The 18,484-nt window shown below is 40.3% G+C and overlaps 1 protein-coding gene across 1 annotated transcript in view; it reads left to right on the top strand.

The window, feature by feature from the left end:
- The first annotated feature begins 277 nt into the window (after positions 1–277).
- The window catches only part of TBCA (tubulin folding cofactor A), a 77,164-nt gene continuing 58,957 nt past the window's right edge, over positions 278–18,484 (top strand). The window contains exon 1 of the mRNA XM_058567194.1: positions 278–386. Coding sequence (XP_058423177.1) covers positions 334–386 — 53 coding nt within the window. The 5' untranslated portion in view covers positions 278–333. The remainder of the gene's footprint in view (positions 387–18,484) is intronic.

Genomic DNA, 18,484 nt, shown 5'->3' with positions numbered 1-18,484 from the left:
GAGAAGGTCAAGTTTCCCAAACGCCCAGGCTGTGGAGACCGGGAAGTGTAACTTGTGTCCAAACTAAAAGGGGGCAGTCGGAGATGCCGCGAGGGGGAAACTAGGTGAAGGTTTGGGCCTCCGGGGACGAGTAGCCACTTGCCCGGGGCCGCGACCCCAGCCCCGCCCCCGAGGTGAGGCAGGGGAGCCAGGGACCGCCGGGCTGTGCGCATGCGCAGGGTCGCGGCGGCTACGTCGACACACCCGCCGCCGCGCCGTCACCCTCCGCCGCGCCGTCACCCTCCGCGGTCTCCCCGGCTCTCCGCCCCTCCTTGCCGCTGCGCTCGAGGGACCATGGCGGATCCTCGTGTGAGGCAAATCAAGATCAAGACCGGCGTGGTGAAGCGGTAAGGAGCTGCGAGCGACGCGGCCGCGGCGCCTCCGCGCCCTCGCCTCATGGCGGCCCGAGCGGGCGGAGCAGGCCCGAGGCGGCGCCGGGTCCCGGCCCCCGGCCGGCGCGCCCTCCCCCGGCCTCGCCCCTCAAGCCCGAGCCGGGGAGCCGCGGGGGTCGGCCGCCTCGCCCTGGGGGCGGTCGGGGCGGTGGGGGCGGCGGCCCGGGGCGCGAGGCGGGCGGGCGGGCATCCTCCGTGCGCGCCCCGGGCCTCCCTGCCGAGCCAGACCGAGGGGGCGGGTTCCGGCCGTCACCTGCGCTCGGGCGGCCGCGCGGGCCCGTGCTCAAGTTCGGGGCCCGATCGCGGCCACGCCTCGGGGGGCCGGGCGCTCATGGGGCGGGCGGGCTCGGGTCTTGAGGCGCGGCGCGAACTCCCGGCGCCCGCGTCAGAGCCGGCGCCCAGCCCCCGGGCTCCCGAGGCCGCCCAGCCCGCGGGGCCGTGTGAGAGCCCGCCAGGGGCGGCCCTGGGGGCGGCCGGGCGCGGGGCACTGGGCTGTTCGGACCCGCGAAGGTAGACTTGGTGGTGAGGCGTTTCACGGGGGGAGAGAGGTGGTTCTGCAGTAGGAAGGGCTGGTGTGGCCAGCCGGCTTCTCCCTGTTCGCCCGCCCTCGCGCCCTCTCGGATGGTCCCCCGAGGAAGGACGAGGCCGGGCCGAGCAGGAAGTCACCGTGGAGGAGGCTCGGCGCACCGCGCCGCCCTGGAAGCCGGCTGTAGGGTGAGGGCGGAGGAGAGGGCGAGCGTGGGTGGATGCACAGCCTTCTCTGAAGCGACGCTGCCTGCGTTCAGATGCGGATGCTGCCGATTGTTAGGTGCTCTTGAATATCTTACCTTGCACCGTGCCTCAGTTTCCTCCTTTGTAAAACGCAGTCAGTACCCACCTCCTGCAGTTGTTGCCAGAAACGCCTGCCGTGCTGTTGAACACAGGATGTGGCCGATAGCCAGTGGCTAGTAATGTTAGTTAACAGTATCGTTTGTATTCCTGTTTGACAGATGAGAAACCGAGGTGTAGTGAAGTTGAAATAGAAAAGCTGAACTTGTCTAAGGCCGCTGCTAGTTAGTGGCAGAGCAACGAAAAGAACCAGGGTTTCTCTGGTCTACAACTTTCTATTTTAAGCTACAACACTCTAAAAAAGAGTGTTTCTTAAAGTATGTGATAGGAGGGGACTTGGGAAGTATAATTGGAAATATAAATAATCTGCGCTTGCACTCACCCCGCCCCTCCGAGTTCTGTTGTTCACTTTTGATAGACTTACATTGGTTATGTCATTTCAGTAAATCTATTTGGCAGAAGTATCGGTATAATGGAGAGTGCTTTAGGCTTAAAGACATGAGAAATGACTTCTAATGGTAGTTTCCCATTAATTAGCTTTATGACCTTGTCATTCTCATCCTAATGATCTATACTCGTTTATCAGATTACTCAGTTCAGGTAGTTAAATGCTTACAATACATATTCGAGAGAAAACACACTCATTTAGATAATTAATAAGCTAAGTTTTTAGGCTTTAAAAAATTCCCAAGTACTTATGGAAACTGCTTGGAAATGAAGGTTTGATTTCAGTTTATTTTCAGTAATAGAGCATTATCAAACTTTATTTTTGGTTCTTCATACTTCCGTAAATTTATCATTTTTGTGAAACCCCTTCATAATTTACTATAGTATCTCAAGTTGTTTATAAATGAATGGAAATGTCTACCATACATTTTTTTCATAGCTTTTCTGTTGACGTTTTGGTGTAGAACTTCCTCGTAAGTACTAAAATGAAATGTTTTTTTAAAAACCTAAAATTTCTATTTTAGCTGTTTATTACTCGTATTTTACCTTGGTAGATAACCATCTAAATCCACAATATTGTTCCTGCTCTCTCTTCTGGTATTTTTCTCCTGAAAATTGTTTTATTATGACTCTTTCTATCTTCTGTCTTAGTATCCTATTTTAAAAATTCTACATTTTACCTCACCAAAGAAAAAAATAGATGAGGCAGATATGGCAACATATTAGTAATTGTTGGGGGCTGAATGATCATGCGGCTTCATTATATTCTTCTCTATATATGTTTAAAATTTTTCATAATAAAAAGATTTTAAAAGGTGAGCACTTTTCTCCTCTTTCCCAATTTAGTGTCAAAGTGTTCTTGATCAGTTTCATGATTCAGACATGTTCTTGGTTTTGTGAATGGGACTCTGTTCAATGGGTTCTTAAAGCAATAGTCTAAAAACCATTTTCTGTTCTTAGCACTTTTTCTAGTCATTCTAAGTGTTCATTTCCCATAGTCTCGTTTCTCTTCAGAAGTTACCTTTATTTGGAAGAAGAGGTTTAAAGTCATCATTCATGCCCCCAGTTCCTTCAGTTTTCTCTCCAGGAATTGAGAGCCACTAGAAATATATTCTAGGTATTAGTCCTAGCGTTCGATTTGGGTAGACTATACTAGGGAGGGTGGATTCTTAGAGTTTAGTGTCTAATCAAGTCTGCTGGAGTACTTCAGGTGATCCATGAGTTTCCTGTAGTGGGTTTTGGGAAGAAATCAGGACAGGGAGGTGGAATGTTATGGAAAGAGGCACTAAGGGAGATAGTGGTATTTGGCAACAGAGAGATCAGACAATGCGTGGAAGATGTGTGCGCATTTCAGCATGTTGACAGAATGGCAAAGGCACTCTAGTGGATGGCATCCACCTTAGGAAGGGAAGTAGAAGCAAGTTTCAAGGGCATTATTTTAGGCCCTGGGGGAAATAGGCAGAAGCCTTACAGTGCCCTAGTCCTAGAGAAACTTTGTTACCTCACGTGGTAACAAAGGCAAAGGATCTGATTTTTGGAAATGGATTTCAAGAGAGATTAGATCCCTAGGAACAAGGAAAGAGTCCATTTACTAGGAATGGCTTATAAAGTGTGAGTTGGACAGCAGTGAGGCTGACTTGGTACTGAGCCACTGACTCCCACTCCTTAAATATCCCCTTCCCAGCAACAGAATTGTTTTTTCCAGAGCTAATTCTGGCTGTGAAACTAGAGAGAGGTGTGTGCACTAGGGGCTGGATGGATATTTATACTGTTTCTTGAGCAGCCCCCTTTGTTCACATGTGACTCACTGTTAGCGGGTATTAGTTGGTAGGTTTGAGTTTGGTAGGCTCTTGTTAAAGATTTGGATCCGTGTTGCAGGCAGATTGCTAGACCTATTGATGTCTATGAATGGGTCACAGCTAATCTGGCAGCCCTAGTAGGGAATTACCAAATATTACTCCAGTTTTCTTCTTCTCCAGTGCAGAACTGTAAATCCCCTCCTGACCCCCCCACCCCACCCCCACTTTTTTTTTTGATGTCTAGGTGGGATTAATTGTCCTTGTTTACCTGAGACTGAAGGGTTTCCCAGGATGCGGAACTTGAAGTGCTAAACCTGGGAAAGTCCTAGGCAAACCAGGAGAATTTGTATTAGTACTTCTGTAACTAGCTAGCATAGCACTGTTTTGTGTGTGCTCTGATTTATTTGGACACTATTTGCTGATAGTATACCTGTGAGTAGAGTGTTGTACCTTACTTAAATTAAAACTTAAATGCACCCTGTAAATATGAATCCTTGCCAGAGTAGCTTTTTTCTGTATTAATTTAAATTGTTATGTGTTTTAGAAAAGAATTTTGACTAAAGTAGAAAAAAAATAGGACTGATATTTTAAATGTTGATGTGGTATTTCAGCTAAATGACATATGTCTGCCATGTTTCCAAGTAGGATTTGTTTATAAAATAAGATTTTTTTTTTTTTACTAGATTTATGGTAAATTCAAGAAATTCTTCTGTAAGAACAAAATGTTATCATCCATTTAACATAAAAGATTATTTAATAACTTTAAAGCCAGCTTATTTTCAGTAAAACCTACTAAACTAGCCCACTGGTGAGTGAATTAATTGATTAAAAATACTTTCTTAAATTTATCTTTTTATAACCATTTTAGATTGATAGTGGCTTAAAATCCAGTGTGAACAAAGAATGTTAGGGCATTGGAAATAGCACTGACATTGGCCCATAGTTTCCCTCTGATTAAATGAAAGTGACACCAGTAGATTAGAATGAGACTAGGACAATTCACACTGCAATTGTGTTAGTTTAACTTTAACAATCTTTTAACACTCTTGTTTAAATGTAGCTGACATACCATAATTACAAATCTACAAGCCTTGATTATAGAATTTTACATCATGAATCTGTGGGGAAATTGTATTGATTTTTTTTTTTTTTTGTATAAAGCAAGCACCTTTCCCAAACTGTGGCATCTTCCCAAGTTTGTTTATACCTATACCTCTGATATACAACTGTCTATGATATATATACTGTGTACAGCAGGCATAAAAACAACATAAAAGGTAAGTAAAATCTCCGTGTTATTAGTTAAATATATATATTCATATATAATATATATTAAACATTATATTGATATACATTATATATACTGAATATATATATTATACTGACATGAAAAAGATGAATGACACATACTTACATAGACATATAGTTTTCCCCCTTTACCCATACACTTCCTGTATTTAAAGGAATGTTGGATAGAAGTATAGTGGACAATATTTGGGAGAGTTTAAGCACATAGCCCTGTAAATTATTCCTGTAAGCTTTAGTAGCTTTGTTATCTTCTTTTCTCCTCTTCTCCCGCATCATACCCCTTTGATTTGAGTTAAAGTTCAGTTCAGCCAAAATGGCCAAATTCCTACCTTGAAATTTAGCCAACTCCTTTTGGAATTTCTGTAATGTATCCACTTCACCAAAGCGATGGTGAAAGGCACTGTCAAAATGGATTGCACGTGGTCAGCTCTTCACCACCTTCTGCCAACTCCTTGGCAAGCAGTGACTCTTGGGAGCTACCCAGCTGGCAACCAGATGTCTCCTCAAGCTGGAAAGGGAGAAAGCTAAGGCCACTCATGACCATGGTTTTCCCAGCACGAACTATATTATTTTGCAAGTCGAATGTGGAAATGAAAGATCTTTTGACCCCTTTGTGTGTGTGTGTGTGTGGATGTGTTGTGTTTTTATTGCATTTTTTGTTTGGTAGGACATTTTGAAAATCTGTAATAACAAGATTGGAAAATTTTATTAATAGTAGTCCAGAACACTTAGAATATAAATGCTTAGATGTTTAATCTGTCTATTCCAATATTCCATTTCCAATAATACATTTATAGAAGAACATAATTCCTACTATGATGTTGTTCTATGTGCCCAAATAGAGCTGACTTTTTAATAACATCAAAGATGTGACTAATTTAAAGATCACTTGTTTAGCAGCCTCACTCAACCTACATCATTGAGTCACCTGGTATGGTGTTGGCACACAATAAATACTCAACAAAAATCTTTCCAGTGAACAAATGGATGAATGAAACCTTACTCTATAAGGATTTTTTTGACCTAATAAGCAGTAGGGAGCCACTGAATCGGTTATGATATTACAGCATAAAAGTTAGTATAGTTATTTATTCTTGCAGTTAGAGTTATACAGATGGAATCCCAGGCACCATTTACTACATACTATATATATGTGACCTTGAGCAAGTTACTTAACCTTTAAAAGCCCTAGTTTTCTTAGTTGGAAAATGGGTTAATGATAGTCTCTTTCTCCTATTAGAAGAATTAAATAAGATAATCTTGTAAAGCAGTTAGGCCAAATACCTGATATATAGTAAATGTTCAGTATGTTAATTCCTGTCTTTATTATCATCATCATCGTTCTGTAGACGTATAACCAGTGTGGATAGAGGACATAAGGATGAATGGTTACTGATCCCCAGGAGAGGCCCTGGAACTTGCTTTCTTTTAAATTGTGATAAAAGCTTGCTTTTTCGTTGCTTGTCGTATTTACTGATTGGCTGTGGAGGGAGAAGGGAGGAACATGAATCTTGTGTTTTTGAGTAATCTGTAGGACTTTGTAACGACCATCTTTCTATAAACTGCTGAGGCAGTGATTCCCTACTCCAAAGCCCCAGCAAAAACATCTGTTTATATCAATGACCTTGTCTTTTTAACAGCTTAAAAAACACCATATTGGAGATTCCTCAAAAAATTAAAAATAGAAATACCTTAAGATCCAGCTGTCCCACTTGTAGGTATTTATCCAAAGAGGCTTATGCACCCCTATGTCCATTGCAGCATTATTCATTATAGCTAAGAAGTAGAAGCAACCCAAGTATCTCTCGACAGATGGTTGGATAAAGAAGATGTGGTATAGGGGCTGGCCCCATGGCTTAGCAGTTAAGTGCGCGTGCTCCGCTATTGGCGGCTGGGTTCGGATCCCCAGCGTGCACCAACGCACCGCTTGTCCGACCATGCTGAGGCCCACACACAGCAACTAGCGAGATGTGCAACTACGACATACAACTATCTACTGGGGCTTTGGGGAGAAAAAGGGGAAAAAAAAAAGGAGGAGGATTGGCAATAGATGTTAGCTCAGGGCTGATCTTCCTCAAAAAAAAAAAAAGATGTGGTGTGTGTGTGTGTGTGTATATAATGGAATACTACTCAGCCGTAAAAAAAGACAAAATTGTCCCATTTGCAGCAACATGGATGGACCTGGAGGGTATTATGTTGAGCGAAATAAGCCAGAAAGAGAAAGACAGACACCACGCGATTTCACTCATGTGGAATATAAACCAACATTCAGACAGAGAGAACTGTTTGGTGGTTACCAGGGGTAAGGGGGTTGGGGGGGTGGGGCACAGGGAGTGAAGGGAGACATTTATATGGTGATGGACAAATAATAATGTACAATTAAAATTTCACAATGTTATAAACTATGAAGACATCAATAAAAAAATACCATATCAATATCATTAACACAATGTGCAAAAGCCAGTTTCACTCTTGTAGCACTTCCATAAAGTTTATTGTAGGGAAGAGTAGTCAAGTGAGTGACTTTTTTTTTGAGAGCCCTTATTCTAAAATCTATAAATGATTCACCACAACTCTCAGAAGACATTCCTACAATTCCAATGCCAGATTATAGTTATTTCCGGACCCTCCTAAATGTTTTGTTTTTACCCAAGTTCCCTATTTGTTGTTGAGATCCTTTCACCTGTGCTGAAGAAATATCTTATGGAGCCTTATGTATATACATATGCTCAGACTCAGGGTTTCTCTATAAAGGTTGTCGGAACAAGTAGGCATCTACTTTTTCCCTAAATGATCCTCGGTTTCTGCATAGTACTAAATGCATGCTTTCAATATGGCATCCATTGCCTGAAATACATCTGTGCTCTATGAAACTTATAAGACCTATAAATCTACTGCGGTGTAGATTTGTGTAGTAACCTTCAATTTAGGTTACTAGTAGTATCATTTTGGTCTCCACATCCGGGATAAGTTCCAAGGATTCTGCATTATATCAAGATATATGAAGATTTTCTTAAGACCAAGCAGTTCTTCTCATCTTTTTAGGGATGGTAAATAATACATTGCTTTTCACAAAATAGGCATTTATTACATATTTGTTAATTGAGTCAGGAATGGAGAAAACTATAAAAGATGTCAATAATATGAGGGAGAACAGCTCAAGAGTCTGGAAATAGAAGTTCGCTTTGTAACTAAAAGTGAGAGACTTTGAAATGGAGAAAGATAGATGATTTCTCTAGTTAAATGTCAAAAGAGCAACAAAACAGCTGTAAGTAATCACCCTCAGAGACTATTGTCAGGATAGTGTCTTTATGAGAGAAATAGAGGATAAGAAAATACCTTTTTATATCAAGAATTTGTTTAAAAGTTAACAACTTTACAGCATTTTTTTTAACTCCAAAACAGACTAGTCTGTTGTAGAAACATTTTTAATTATTAAAGTTTGTTCAGAATTTACCTAGAATTAACCAGAACACTGTCTCCCTTTGATTCTAATTTAATAGAAATATGTGTATGAGTGTGTGTGTGTGTGTGTGTGTAAAACTGCTTATTGTTATTACATAAATAGGCTCACCCATTCCAGGTTGTCTTTTTGAAGCCTGAGAAAAATAGTAGGGATGTAAGTAAGTTGAAATCTCATTATGAGCAGTAGGTGGTATTGTAGGGAAACTTAAGATAGCAAAGCTTTGGGCCCAGTCCTTAAGAAATTTATACTCTAAGTAATGCAGTGTACATGTACCTGAACATTTGTTCTTGGAACTTCAAGTATCACTTTATGTAAATCCCCAAATCCAGCTTTCTCCTGAGCTTTACACTCATTTTAAAGTATTGAGTGAATGTCCTTATTTTAGCATCCTCTGGTTTCAAACTCCATCTAAGACCAAACTAATTATCTTCTAAAATCTGACCTTCTTCATCTGTTTCCTTTTACGAAAAAAAAAAAAAATTTATCAATGAAAAAATCTAGAGAAAATATAATGAACTTGAAATGAAACGTTACAGGTACATTTGAAGTGCCTCTTTCTGAGTCCGTTCCTCTCCCTTTTTGCTATAAGTAGTTATTCTGAATTTGGCCCTTATCATTTTCATGCATATTTTAAACTTAATTTATATGTAGATACACGTAAACCATATTATAGTATTGTTCTGCACACTTAACTTTATATAACATAAAATATATCTGGAAGGATGCATAGGAAACTGGTCATATTGATTGTCTCTTGGGAGAGAAGCTGTACAAGAGAAGCTGTATAACTGGAAGACAGGGATAGGAGGAAATTCTTTTTTTTTTTTTTTGAGGAAGATTGGCCCTGCGCTAACATCTATTGCCAATCTTCCTCTTTTTCTTTCTTCTCCCCAAAGCCCCAGTACATAGTTGTGTATCATAGTTGTAGAGTTGTAGCTCTTCTATGTGGGACTGCCTCAGCATGGCTTGATGAGTGGTGCGTAGGTCCACACCCAGGATCCAAACTGGCAAACCCCAGGCCGCTGAAGCAGAACACACGAACTTTACTGCGGCACCACCGGGCTGGCCCCAGGAAATTCTTATAATCTTGAATCATGTATTAGCTATCAAAATATAAATTAATTAAAATTTTAAAAGTTGTAAATAGTGTCATATTGTAGGGATCTTTCTATAACTTGCTTTTTGTGCATATTATTGTTTTTGAGATTCATTCATGTTGAAACATGTAGCTCTAATTCATTCTCTTGTGTGAATGTACTGGTGTTTTTTTCATCCTCATGTTGATGGATATTTAATTTTATTTTTTTCCACCCAGTTTTTCACTTTTACAAATGGTGCTGTCATGTACTTTGTTCAGTATGGCTCCTAGTGCACATATTTAACAGTTATTGTAAGGCAGAATTTCCCAAGGAGTGGGCCCTGAATGGATTAGAGGTCTATGGAGGAGTAGCTCTCCTTAACCTTCAGGATGGCCTGGTGTGGCCAAGAGCAGCCGTAGGATATATGAGCAAAGAGCAGTTCAGACAGAAGGAGCAGTAAATAGAAAGACTTGAAAAAGAGAGCAAGGTTGTCCAGTTTGTGAGGAGCAGCAGCAGAGTGAGAAAGGAGGAGGGGTAGAAGACACTCCAAAAAATGGGAGGGAGAGTATACAGAACCCCATAGGGCCGAGTGGGGACTTGGGGTCAGATCTCAGATCGCTTGTCACTACCTCTGTAGAAGTTTCCGGGCTGTCTCCAAAGTTAGTGCTCCCTTCTCTGTGTTCTGGAAGAGCTTTGTACTCTTCACTAAGATAGTACTAAAAGTACATTAAACTGTCTATTCCATTCACTAGACCATTGGTTTCCAAAGTATGGTTTAGGGGCCCCTTGGGGTCCCTGAGACTCTTTCAGGGTGTCTGCAAAGTCAAGTTATTTTCATAGTAATACTGAGACATATTTGCCTTTTTCACTTTCATTTGCTCAAAATTATACAATGGAGTTTTCCAGAGGCTGTATGATACGTGATATTGCAACACATGGAATGCAGAAGCAGATATGAGAATCCAGATGCTTCTATTAATCTAGATATTTAAAAGATTTGCAAAAATATAAAACAATGCCATTCTCACTAAATTTTTTTTTGTTTTGGAAAATATAGTTATTTTTCATAAAAATAGGTTATTTTTGTTAACATGTACATTTATTTTGTTACTTTTAAGTGAATTAACAAATATATTTAAATTTTTTTTATTATTATTATTTTTTTCTGAGAGAGAGTCACCCTGAGCTAACATCTGTTGCCAATCTTCCTCTTTTTTTGCTTGAGGAAGATTAGCCCTGAGCTACCATCTGTGGCAGTCTTCCCCTATTTGGTATGTGGGTTGCTGCCACAGCATGGCTGAGAGTGGTGTAGGTCCCTGCATGGGACCAAACCCACAAACCCCAGGCCACCAAAGTGGAGCACGCTGAACTTAACCACTATACCATGGGGCCGGCCCACAATTTTTTTTTTATTTCTAAAAATATTTTTTAAATTTCTGTTTTAATTTCTAGTACAGTAAATATTAACAGATATAATTCACAAAAACAGAAGCTCCTTAGTCCTGTGATATTGTGATTTATAATAAGAAATATATATTTGGTCTTCTTCCCCGTTCCTGACACAGAGCTCCTAAAATCCTTGGAAGTTCCTAAGTGATGAGAGCAGTAAAGGTGTCTTATTATATTAATAAGATGACTTTTAGAAAGTCCCTAGGTAACCTAAGGATGGGGGCTGTTGCCAGGGGAACCAACCATGATTAAAGGCTTGGAACTTTTAGTCCCATCTCCTGACTTCTGGGGAAGGGAAAGGGACTAGAGCTTGAATCAGTCACTGATGGCCAACTAATTTAATCAATCATGCCTATGTAATAAAGCCTCCATAAAAACCCAAAAGGACTGGGTTGGAAGAGCTTCCAGGTTGGTGAACCAAAATGCGCCCACATGCTGCCATGCCAGGCCCCAGTCTCCACGGGGACAGAAGCTCCTGCATTCAGGACCCCACCCTATATATCTCATTTGGCTGTTGATTAGTATCCTTTTTAAAAAAAAAAAAACAGTAATCTAGTGAGTAAACTGGTTTCTGGAGTTCTGTGAGCCCCTCTAGCAAATTAACCGAACCCAAGGAGGGAGTCCTGAGTACCTCTGATTTCTAGCTAGTCAGTCAGAAGCGCAGGTAAGAACAGTTTTGTGGGACTGAGCACTTAACCTGTGGAATCTGATACTATCTCTAGGTAGATATGGTCAGAATTGACTTGAATTGTAGGACACTCAGCTGGTGCTAGAGAACTGCTTGGTGTGGAGGAAAAAACCCCACTCATCAGAATTGGTGTCAGAATCAGAATCATAGGGCCTCAGTAATTTTTAAGAGCATAGTGCCGGCCCTGTGGCTTAGCGGTTAAGTGCCCGCTGTCCAATGCTGGCGGCCCAGGTTCGGATCCCGGGCGTGCACCAACACACCGCTTCTCCAGCCATGCTGAGGCCGCGTCCCACATACAGCAACTAGGAGGATGTGCAGCTATGACATACAACTATCCACTGGAGCTTTGGAGGGAAAATAAATAAATAAATAAAATTTAAAAAAAAAAAAAAGCATAAAGATGTTTTGAGACCAAAGAGTTTGAGAACCACTGCACTAAAACGATAATTCTCAAACTTTATTATGGAAAAGAACCAGGGTACTTTTTAAAAACACATTTACCCAGGCTCTACCCGCTAGGATTCTAATTCTTTAAGTGTAGGGCAGGATCCAAGAGTTTGTATGTTTTACAAATCTTTGCATGATTCCTTTGTATGTGTTCCTCTAACCACACTTTGAGAAGCATTATCTTTGAGCTTCTGGAAGAGCAAAACTGTTTTGTCTATGTTTGTATCTTTAGCATACTGTCTAGTATATAGTAGCTGCTCAGCAGTGTTTGTTGAATGACTGGATGAGAGTTGAGGGTAGAGTTGAGATCCAGGTGACGTCAGCAAGATCTGTTCTTGTTTGGAATGGAGAATTTAAATTGAGATGACCAGCAGTGACTTGGGTCATATGAAAAAAGGAGACAAAAACTTTTGACTTGTTTTTAGTTAATTCTAATAGAAGATAAGAAATCACTAATACCTTGTGGGGGATCAGAATTTGCCACCCCAAAATGTATCTATCTCTTTGGCTTGACTTGTGTTTTTTAGCTGAGGAAGATTCTCCCTGAGCTAACATCTGTCCCAGTCTTCCTCTTTTTTTGCTTGAGGAAGATTTGCCCTGAGGTAACATGTGTGCCAGTCTTTCTCTGTTTTGTATGTGGGTTGCTGCCACAGCATGGCCACTGACGAGTGGTCTAGGTTGGCGCCTGGGAACCAAACCTGGGCTGCCGAAGTGGAGCGTGTGAACTTAACCACCATGCCATGGGGCCAGCCCCTGGCTTGATTATTTTTAAGAACCAAAGAGGAAGAAACTTTCATCTTCCTGCTAACTGAATTTAAGATAGAAGGCCTGTTTCAGGAGTTATAGATAACTATAGTGTAATATGAACTAGATGTAGTAGGTAGACAGGGAGGAACCTAGAAAGGCCCATTTGATCCAAGTTTTCTCCAAGACGTGGCAAACACTGGTTTACTGAACATTTGCTTTTCCATCTCCATGTGAACTGCCTTCCTCCCCTATGAAGTCCCAAACCACTACCCCCAACATCCTCCTTAGTCTCGAGCTGAAGATAGTATTTAAGGTGATGGCTTTGGCCATTTTGGCGAGTTACTCAGTTTTCCTGGGTTTCTTGCATGTATACATGTTATGAAATTTGTTTGATTTTTCTCTTGTTATTCTATGTTATGAAATTTGTTTGATTTTTCTCTTTTTATTCTATCTTATGTCAATTTAATTGTTAGACCAACCAGAAGAACCTAGAGTGTAGAGGCATATTTCTTCCTTCTCTGTGACCTTATTTATATTATTAGTGAATAAAGTATTTCACATATATATTTTCCCATAGCTAAGACCCCTATAAGTGCTAAAACTATTTTTTCAAGATAACTTTACGGAAAAATTTACCCAAATGTGTACTTGGTTCATCAAGTTAAGACTGAACTTTTCCATAGTCAGTTTTTTCTCCACAGCTGGGATAAATATTGCTACAAACTTTTTAAAATAGGTGAGCATAGAGTTAAAAATGAAGATGGAGGATTTAAGATGTGCTATGAAGAATGATCCAAATTAGTTGTCCCAACAATATTTTCTTACTTTGGATATTAGTTATACAGAAATAAATTAATCTTAATCCTTGATTTATGGCACACACTCATTATTGGTTCGTGCACAGCCGTCTTTTATTTGTTGTATGCTTGTATTTATTTATTTTTAAATAATATATTAATAATATGAACCCCTTACCTAAAAAGAACCAAAATAGTGATAACATATCTAATTTTGTGCTCCTCCCCCATCTGAGGTAGCTATTGTTTTTAATCTTGTGTTTATTATTACTTTGCTTTTTATTTTATATAATTTTGGCATTTGTATTTTACTACTAATTTTGAAGTATATTATTTAGTTATATTTTAATTTGTAAGAAGGATGTCTTCTGGGCTTACTATTTTTCACTTGATGTTATGTTGGTAAGATTCATCCATATTTTTACATTTAGGTGCAGTACTGATATCAAATGCTTTAATCTCAAGTTCATGTGCCCAATGCACAGTAAGCCAAACACTGAGACATTGGTGCTTGGAGATGGAGAAAGGTTTATTTGAATTGGCCAAGACGAGAAGGTGGGAGCATGGGTTCTCTCAGATCCACCTTAACAACAGAAGGAGACGGGTTTTTATGAGCTAAGGAATTTGGCAGGAGGTGTTTGTTTCACTTCTTTCACTCCCGATAAGCCCCTGGGCAATCTGACTTTTGGACATCAACAGAAGTTGATGGGGGCTGGTTATCTGGTGATCCTTGAAGTCATTCTTTTTCTTCTGTAAAATAAGCTCATAAATCCTTGTGAATGTTCTACTTTATGAGATTATACTAAACTGTTTTCTGAAAGGATTGTACTGTTTTACATTCTCAACTGCATGATATGAGAGCTTCTTTCATTAATCCACATCCTCTCCAAAGCTTGATAGACTTCTTAATTTTACTCTAATAATACTGTTTTTGTTTACTTTTCATTTTCTAAAAATATTAAATTATTTTGATTATCTTTTTAAAGAAACATCCCCACAAATAGAGGAGAGGGGATGTGAGGCTCCAGTGTCACAACTACATACTCAACCACCTCCTTTCTCCTTATGTAGAATAATGTATATGCGTCAGACAACCAGGGTTTTTACCTGCTGGGAAGGGGGCGTTTGTTGGAAAGGGCAACCCTATCCATTTCCGGGACTGTGCGTTCAGTGTTGGATGCCTGGGGGTGAGGGGAGGCCTGCAGATAGAGGTCTGGACAGTGGGTCCTGAAAACTCTCTGTGTGCTGCGTTGATCAGGAGCTGAGGCCAGAGAAGGCCAACAATATTACTTTTTAATTGATTCTTTTCCATGTTATGTTTTATTTTTTCCAGTTTTAATGAGATATAATCGACATATAGCATTGTATTAGTCTAAGGTGTATAACATAATTATTTGATGTATGTATACATTGCAAAATGATTACTACAGTAAGTTTAGTTAACATCAATCATCTCACATAGTTGTTTTTTTTTCTTGTGAAGAGAACTTTTAAGATCTGCTCTTTTAGCAAGTTTCAGATATACAGTACAGTACTGTTAACAATAGTCACCATGCCCTACATTACATTCCCAGAACTTGTTTATGTTATAACTGGAAGTTTGTACCCGTTGGCAACCTTCACTTATTTCCCCCACCCCCATCCCCCACCTCTGGCAACCACCAGTCTGTTCTCTGTTTCTATGAGTTCGGTTTTTTTAGAGTCCACATGTAAGTGCTATCATACAGTGTTTGTCTTTCTTTGTCTGACTTATTTCACTTAGCAAAATGCCCTCAAGGTCTAGCAATGTTGTCTTAAATGGCAGAATTTCTTTCTTTTTTATGGCTGAATAATATATACACACACACCACATTTCCTTTATCCATTCATCTGTCAATGGACACTCAGGTTATTTTCATGTCTGGCTATTGTAAATAATGCTGCAGTGAACATGAGAGTGTAGATATCTTTTTGAAATAGTGATTTCTGTTAATTCTGATTTATGATATTTAAGTTCTTAAGTTTGGCACAGCATTTCTAGAGAAAGATTTTAATTTATTGTTGATAATGTCATTTAATTTTTAACCCAGTAGCATGTTTTTGTAATTATCACTGCCATACGTTTAAAATCTAGCAGATGTACATATCCTCAGTCTTCTCTCCCTGTCCCCCCCAATCAAGAGCAAGGTGTTTATTTCCATTTATTTACATCTTCTTTTATATATCCTATTGGAATTAGAAAATATATAGGTCTCAAAATAGATATTTTTATTTTCTATATTTATATTGCTCTCTTTTTTTTTCTTTTTTTTTGTGAGGAAGATCGGCCCTGAGCTAACATCTGCCAATCCTCCTCTTTTTGCTGAGGAAGACTGGCCCTGGGCTAACATCCATGCCCATCTTTCTCCACTTTATATAGGACGCCGCCACAGCATGGCTTGACAAGTGGTGCGTCGGTATGCGCCCGGGATCCGAACCGGCGAACCCCGGGCTGCCGCAGCGGAGTACATGCGCTTAACCGCTTGCGCCACCGGGTAGACCCCTATAGTGCTCTTTTAAACTACTGAAGCACTTCTAGTATTAGATTAAGTAAAAGTAGTCTCAGGACCCAACTTTGGCTTTGTTTGTTTGTTTGTAAAAAGAATAATTCTGATGCTTTTCTGTCTTTTAAATGGGAAATATTGTACATATTTTGTGATGACTCTGGATCTTCATTTTAAACATCTTGTGAACACTGTGGCAGCCTCCTTGGTATCAATTTTTTCTTCTCTTGATATCTACCTGTATTTTCATTCCATTGTCTTTCTTCCCTACATACACACAGCCCATGTTCTTTGAGGAAGCTGCTCCATTTCCAGCTTTAGGAGTGGGCCTCTGAGTGATCGTAGCCAATCAGATTCCATTTCCTGGTTACAGAAATTGTTTCTGGGTGGGCGTGTGATTTAGGCTGATCTAAACAAGGCACATTTCCGAACTCTTGCTTGGAATTCTGGGACAGAGGTACTTTCTTCCATGTAACTCAGATTGTGGCTGAAGCCTTCTTTTAGCACTAGGAAATCTGGCCTTGGGATGAAGCTTGTACTATGGATGGCAGAGTGAAGAGACAAAAAGAAATTTGTTGATGACATTGTTGACCTGCTGGATCAGACAACCTTGAAGGAAATCTTCCCATGTATTTTAGTTATATGAGCCAAAAAATTCCTATAGTGTTTAAATCTCTTGAATTGAAATCATGTTACTTGCAATAGAGTACTAATTGATATCATTACGTTACAGTTGTCCCTCAGTAACCGCAGGGGATTGGTTCCAGTATGCCCTGCAGATACCAAAATCTGCAGTTGCTCAAGTCCCTTAGTCAGCTCAAGTCCCTTAGTCCCTACTGAGATCTCTAAAAATCTGATTGTAATAAATATCTTTGCAGTGTAACTGAGTCCCTAATTGAAGAAAGCTTGAATTATATTGTGTGATAACTTAGTTTCATGTTCACTTTAATTGTTTTCTGTCACTTGCTTTCATGTAATATTGTCAGCCATTAATGTCTCTTACCGTTCCTGCTTCTAATAACCTCTACTTACGTCTACACTATTCCTTTTGCTACTGCTAATCTATTTATAGGGGAACTCAGACTGTTTTCAGTTATTTCTGGTTAGTGATGTAAAAATTGAGGTTGTCAGAAGTCTTGCTTTCTGATTATTGCTTTACGTGGACTAGACTCTCTTTCTCTAGCCACCATAATATTGTACATTAATCTCCACTAGGATAGAAGCTCCGTGAAGGTAGGGACACATCCCCCAGACACAAAAGGAGAGTAGACACAAAAAAGACGCTTGGTAAATATTGTAAAATGAGTGAATTTACTCTCTGTGACATTTTAAGTTCCTTGAGAACAGAAACAGTGTCTTATTCTTCATCTCCCTTTAAAATATTTAAAAATACTTAACAGTCTTTTGAACAGTTTACAGTATACACATGGCACAAAATTCCAAAGGTACAAAAAGATATACAGTGAAACATGAGTCCACTGCTCCTATCCACTAGCCACCCAGTTTTCCCCTCTTGGAGCCAACATCATTACTCATTTTTTTGTGTGTATGTATTTTCTAGAGATATTCTGTACATGCACAAGTATTTACATTTATGTCTTTAAAAATGCTGGGCCGCCCCGTGGCTTAACAGTTAAGTGCGCGCGCTCCGCTGCTGGCGGCCCAGGTTCGGAACCCCGGGTGCGCACCGATGCACCGCTTGTCCGGCCATGCTGAGGCCACGTCCCACATACAGCAACTAGAAGAATGTGCAGCTATGACATACAACTATCTACTGGGGCTTTGGGGGAAAATTATATAAATAAATAAAAAATTTTTTAAAAAGTCAACTCAGTTCTTTAAAAAAAAAATGAAAACAGGGCTGGCCTGGTGGTGTAGCGGTTAAGTTCATGTGCTTCGCTTCAGTGGCCTGGGGTTTGCGAGTTCGGATCCCAGGCGTGGACCGACCCACTGCTTATCAAGCCATGCTGTGGCAGGCGTCCTACATAAAATAGAGGAAGATGGGCACAGATGTTAGCTCAGGGTTAATCTTCCTCAGCAAAAAGAGGAGGATTGGCAACAAATGATAGCTCAAGACCAGTCTTCCTCGCACCCCCCCAAAAAAAGAAAGAGATTATATGCTCTCTAGACACTGTTTCGCACATTGCATTTTTTGCACTTCCATATTAGAACATATAGACAGAGCAGCCTCAATTCTTTTTAATGGCTGCGCAGTATTCTTCTGTATGGACATACCACATTTTTTAAACCAGTCTTCTATTGATGGACCTCTGTGTTGTTTCCAGTATTTTACTGTTTTGGAGAATACTGCAATGAATTTCCTCGTATGTGTGTAGTTTTGCAAATGTGCAGGTATATCTGTAGAATAAATTCCTACAAGTGGAGTTGCTGATGTAGGGAAGGAGAAACTTAACTTTTTTCTCTACTCTCCTAAATACTCTGGCTGTGACATATTAAGAGAAAAACAAACAGAAGT

This window comes from Diceros bicornis, chromosome 1 (genome assembly GCF_020826845.1).
Source record: "Diceros bicornis minor isolate mBicDic1 chromosome 1, mDicBic1.mat.cur, whole genome shotgun sequence".
Taxonomy (NCBI): Eukaryota; Metazoa; Chordata; class Mammalia; order Perissodactyla; family Rhinocerotidae; genus Diceros; species Diceros bicornis.
The sequence above is the reverse complement of the archived record's forward strand: the minus strand, read 5'-3'. Positions and strand labels throughout refer to the sequence as shown.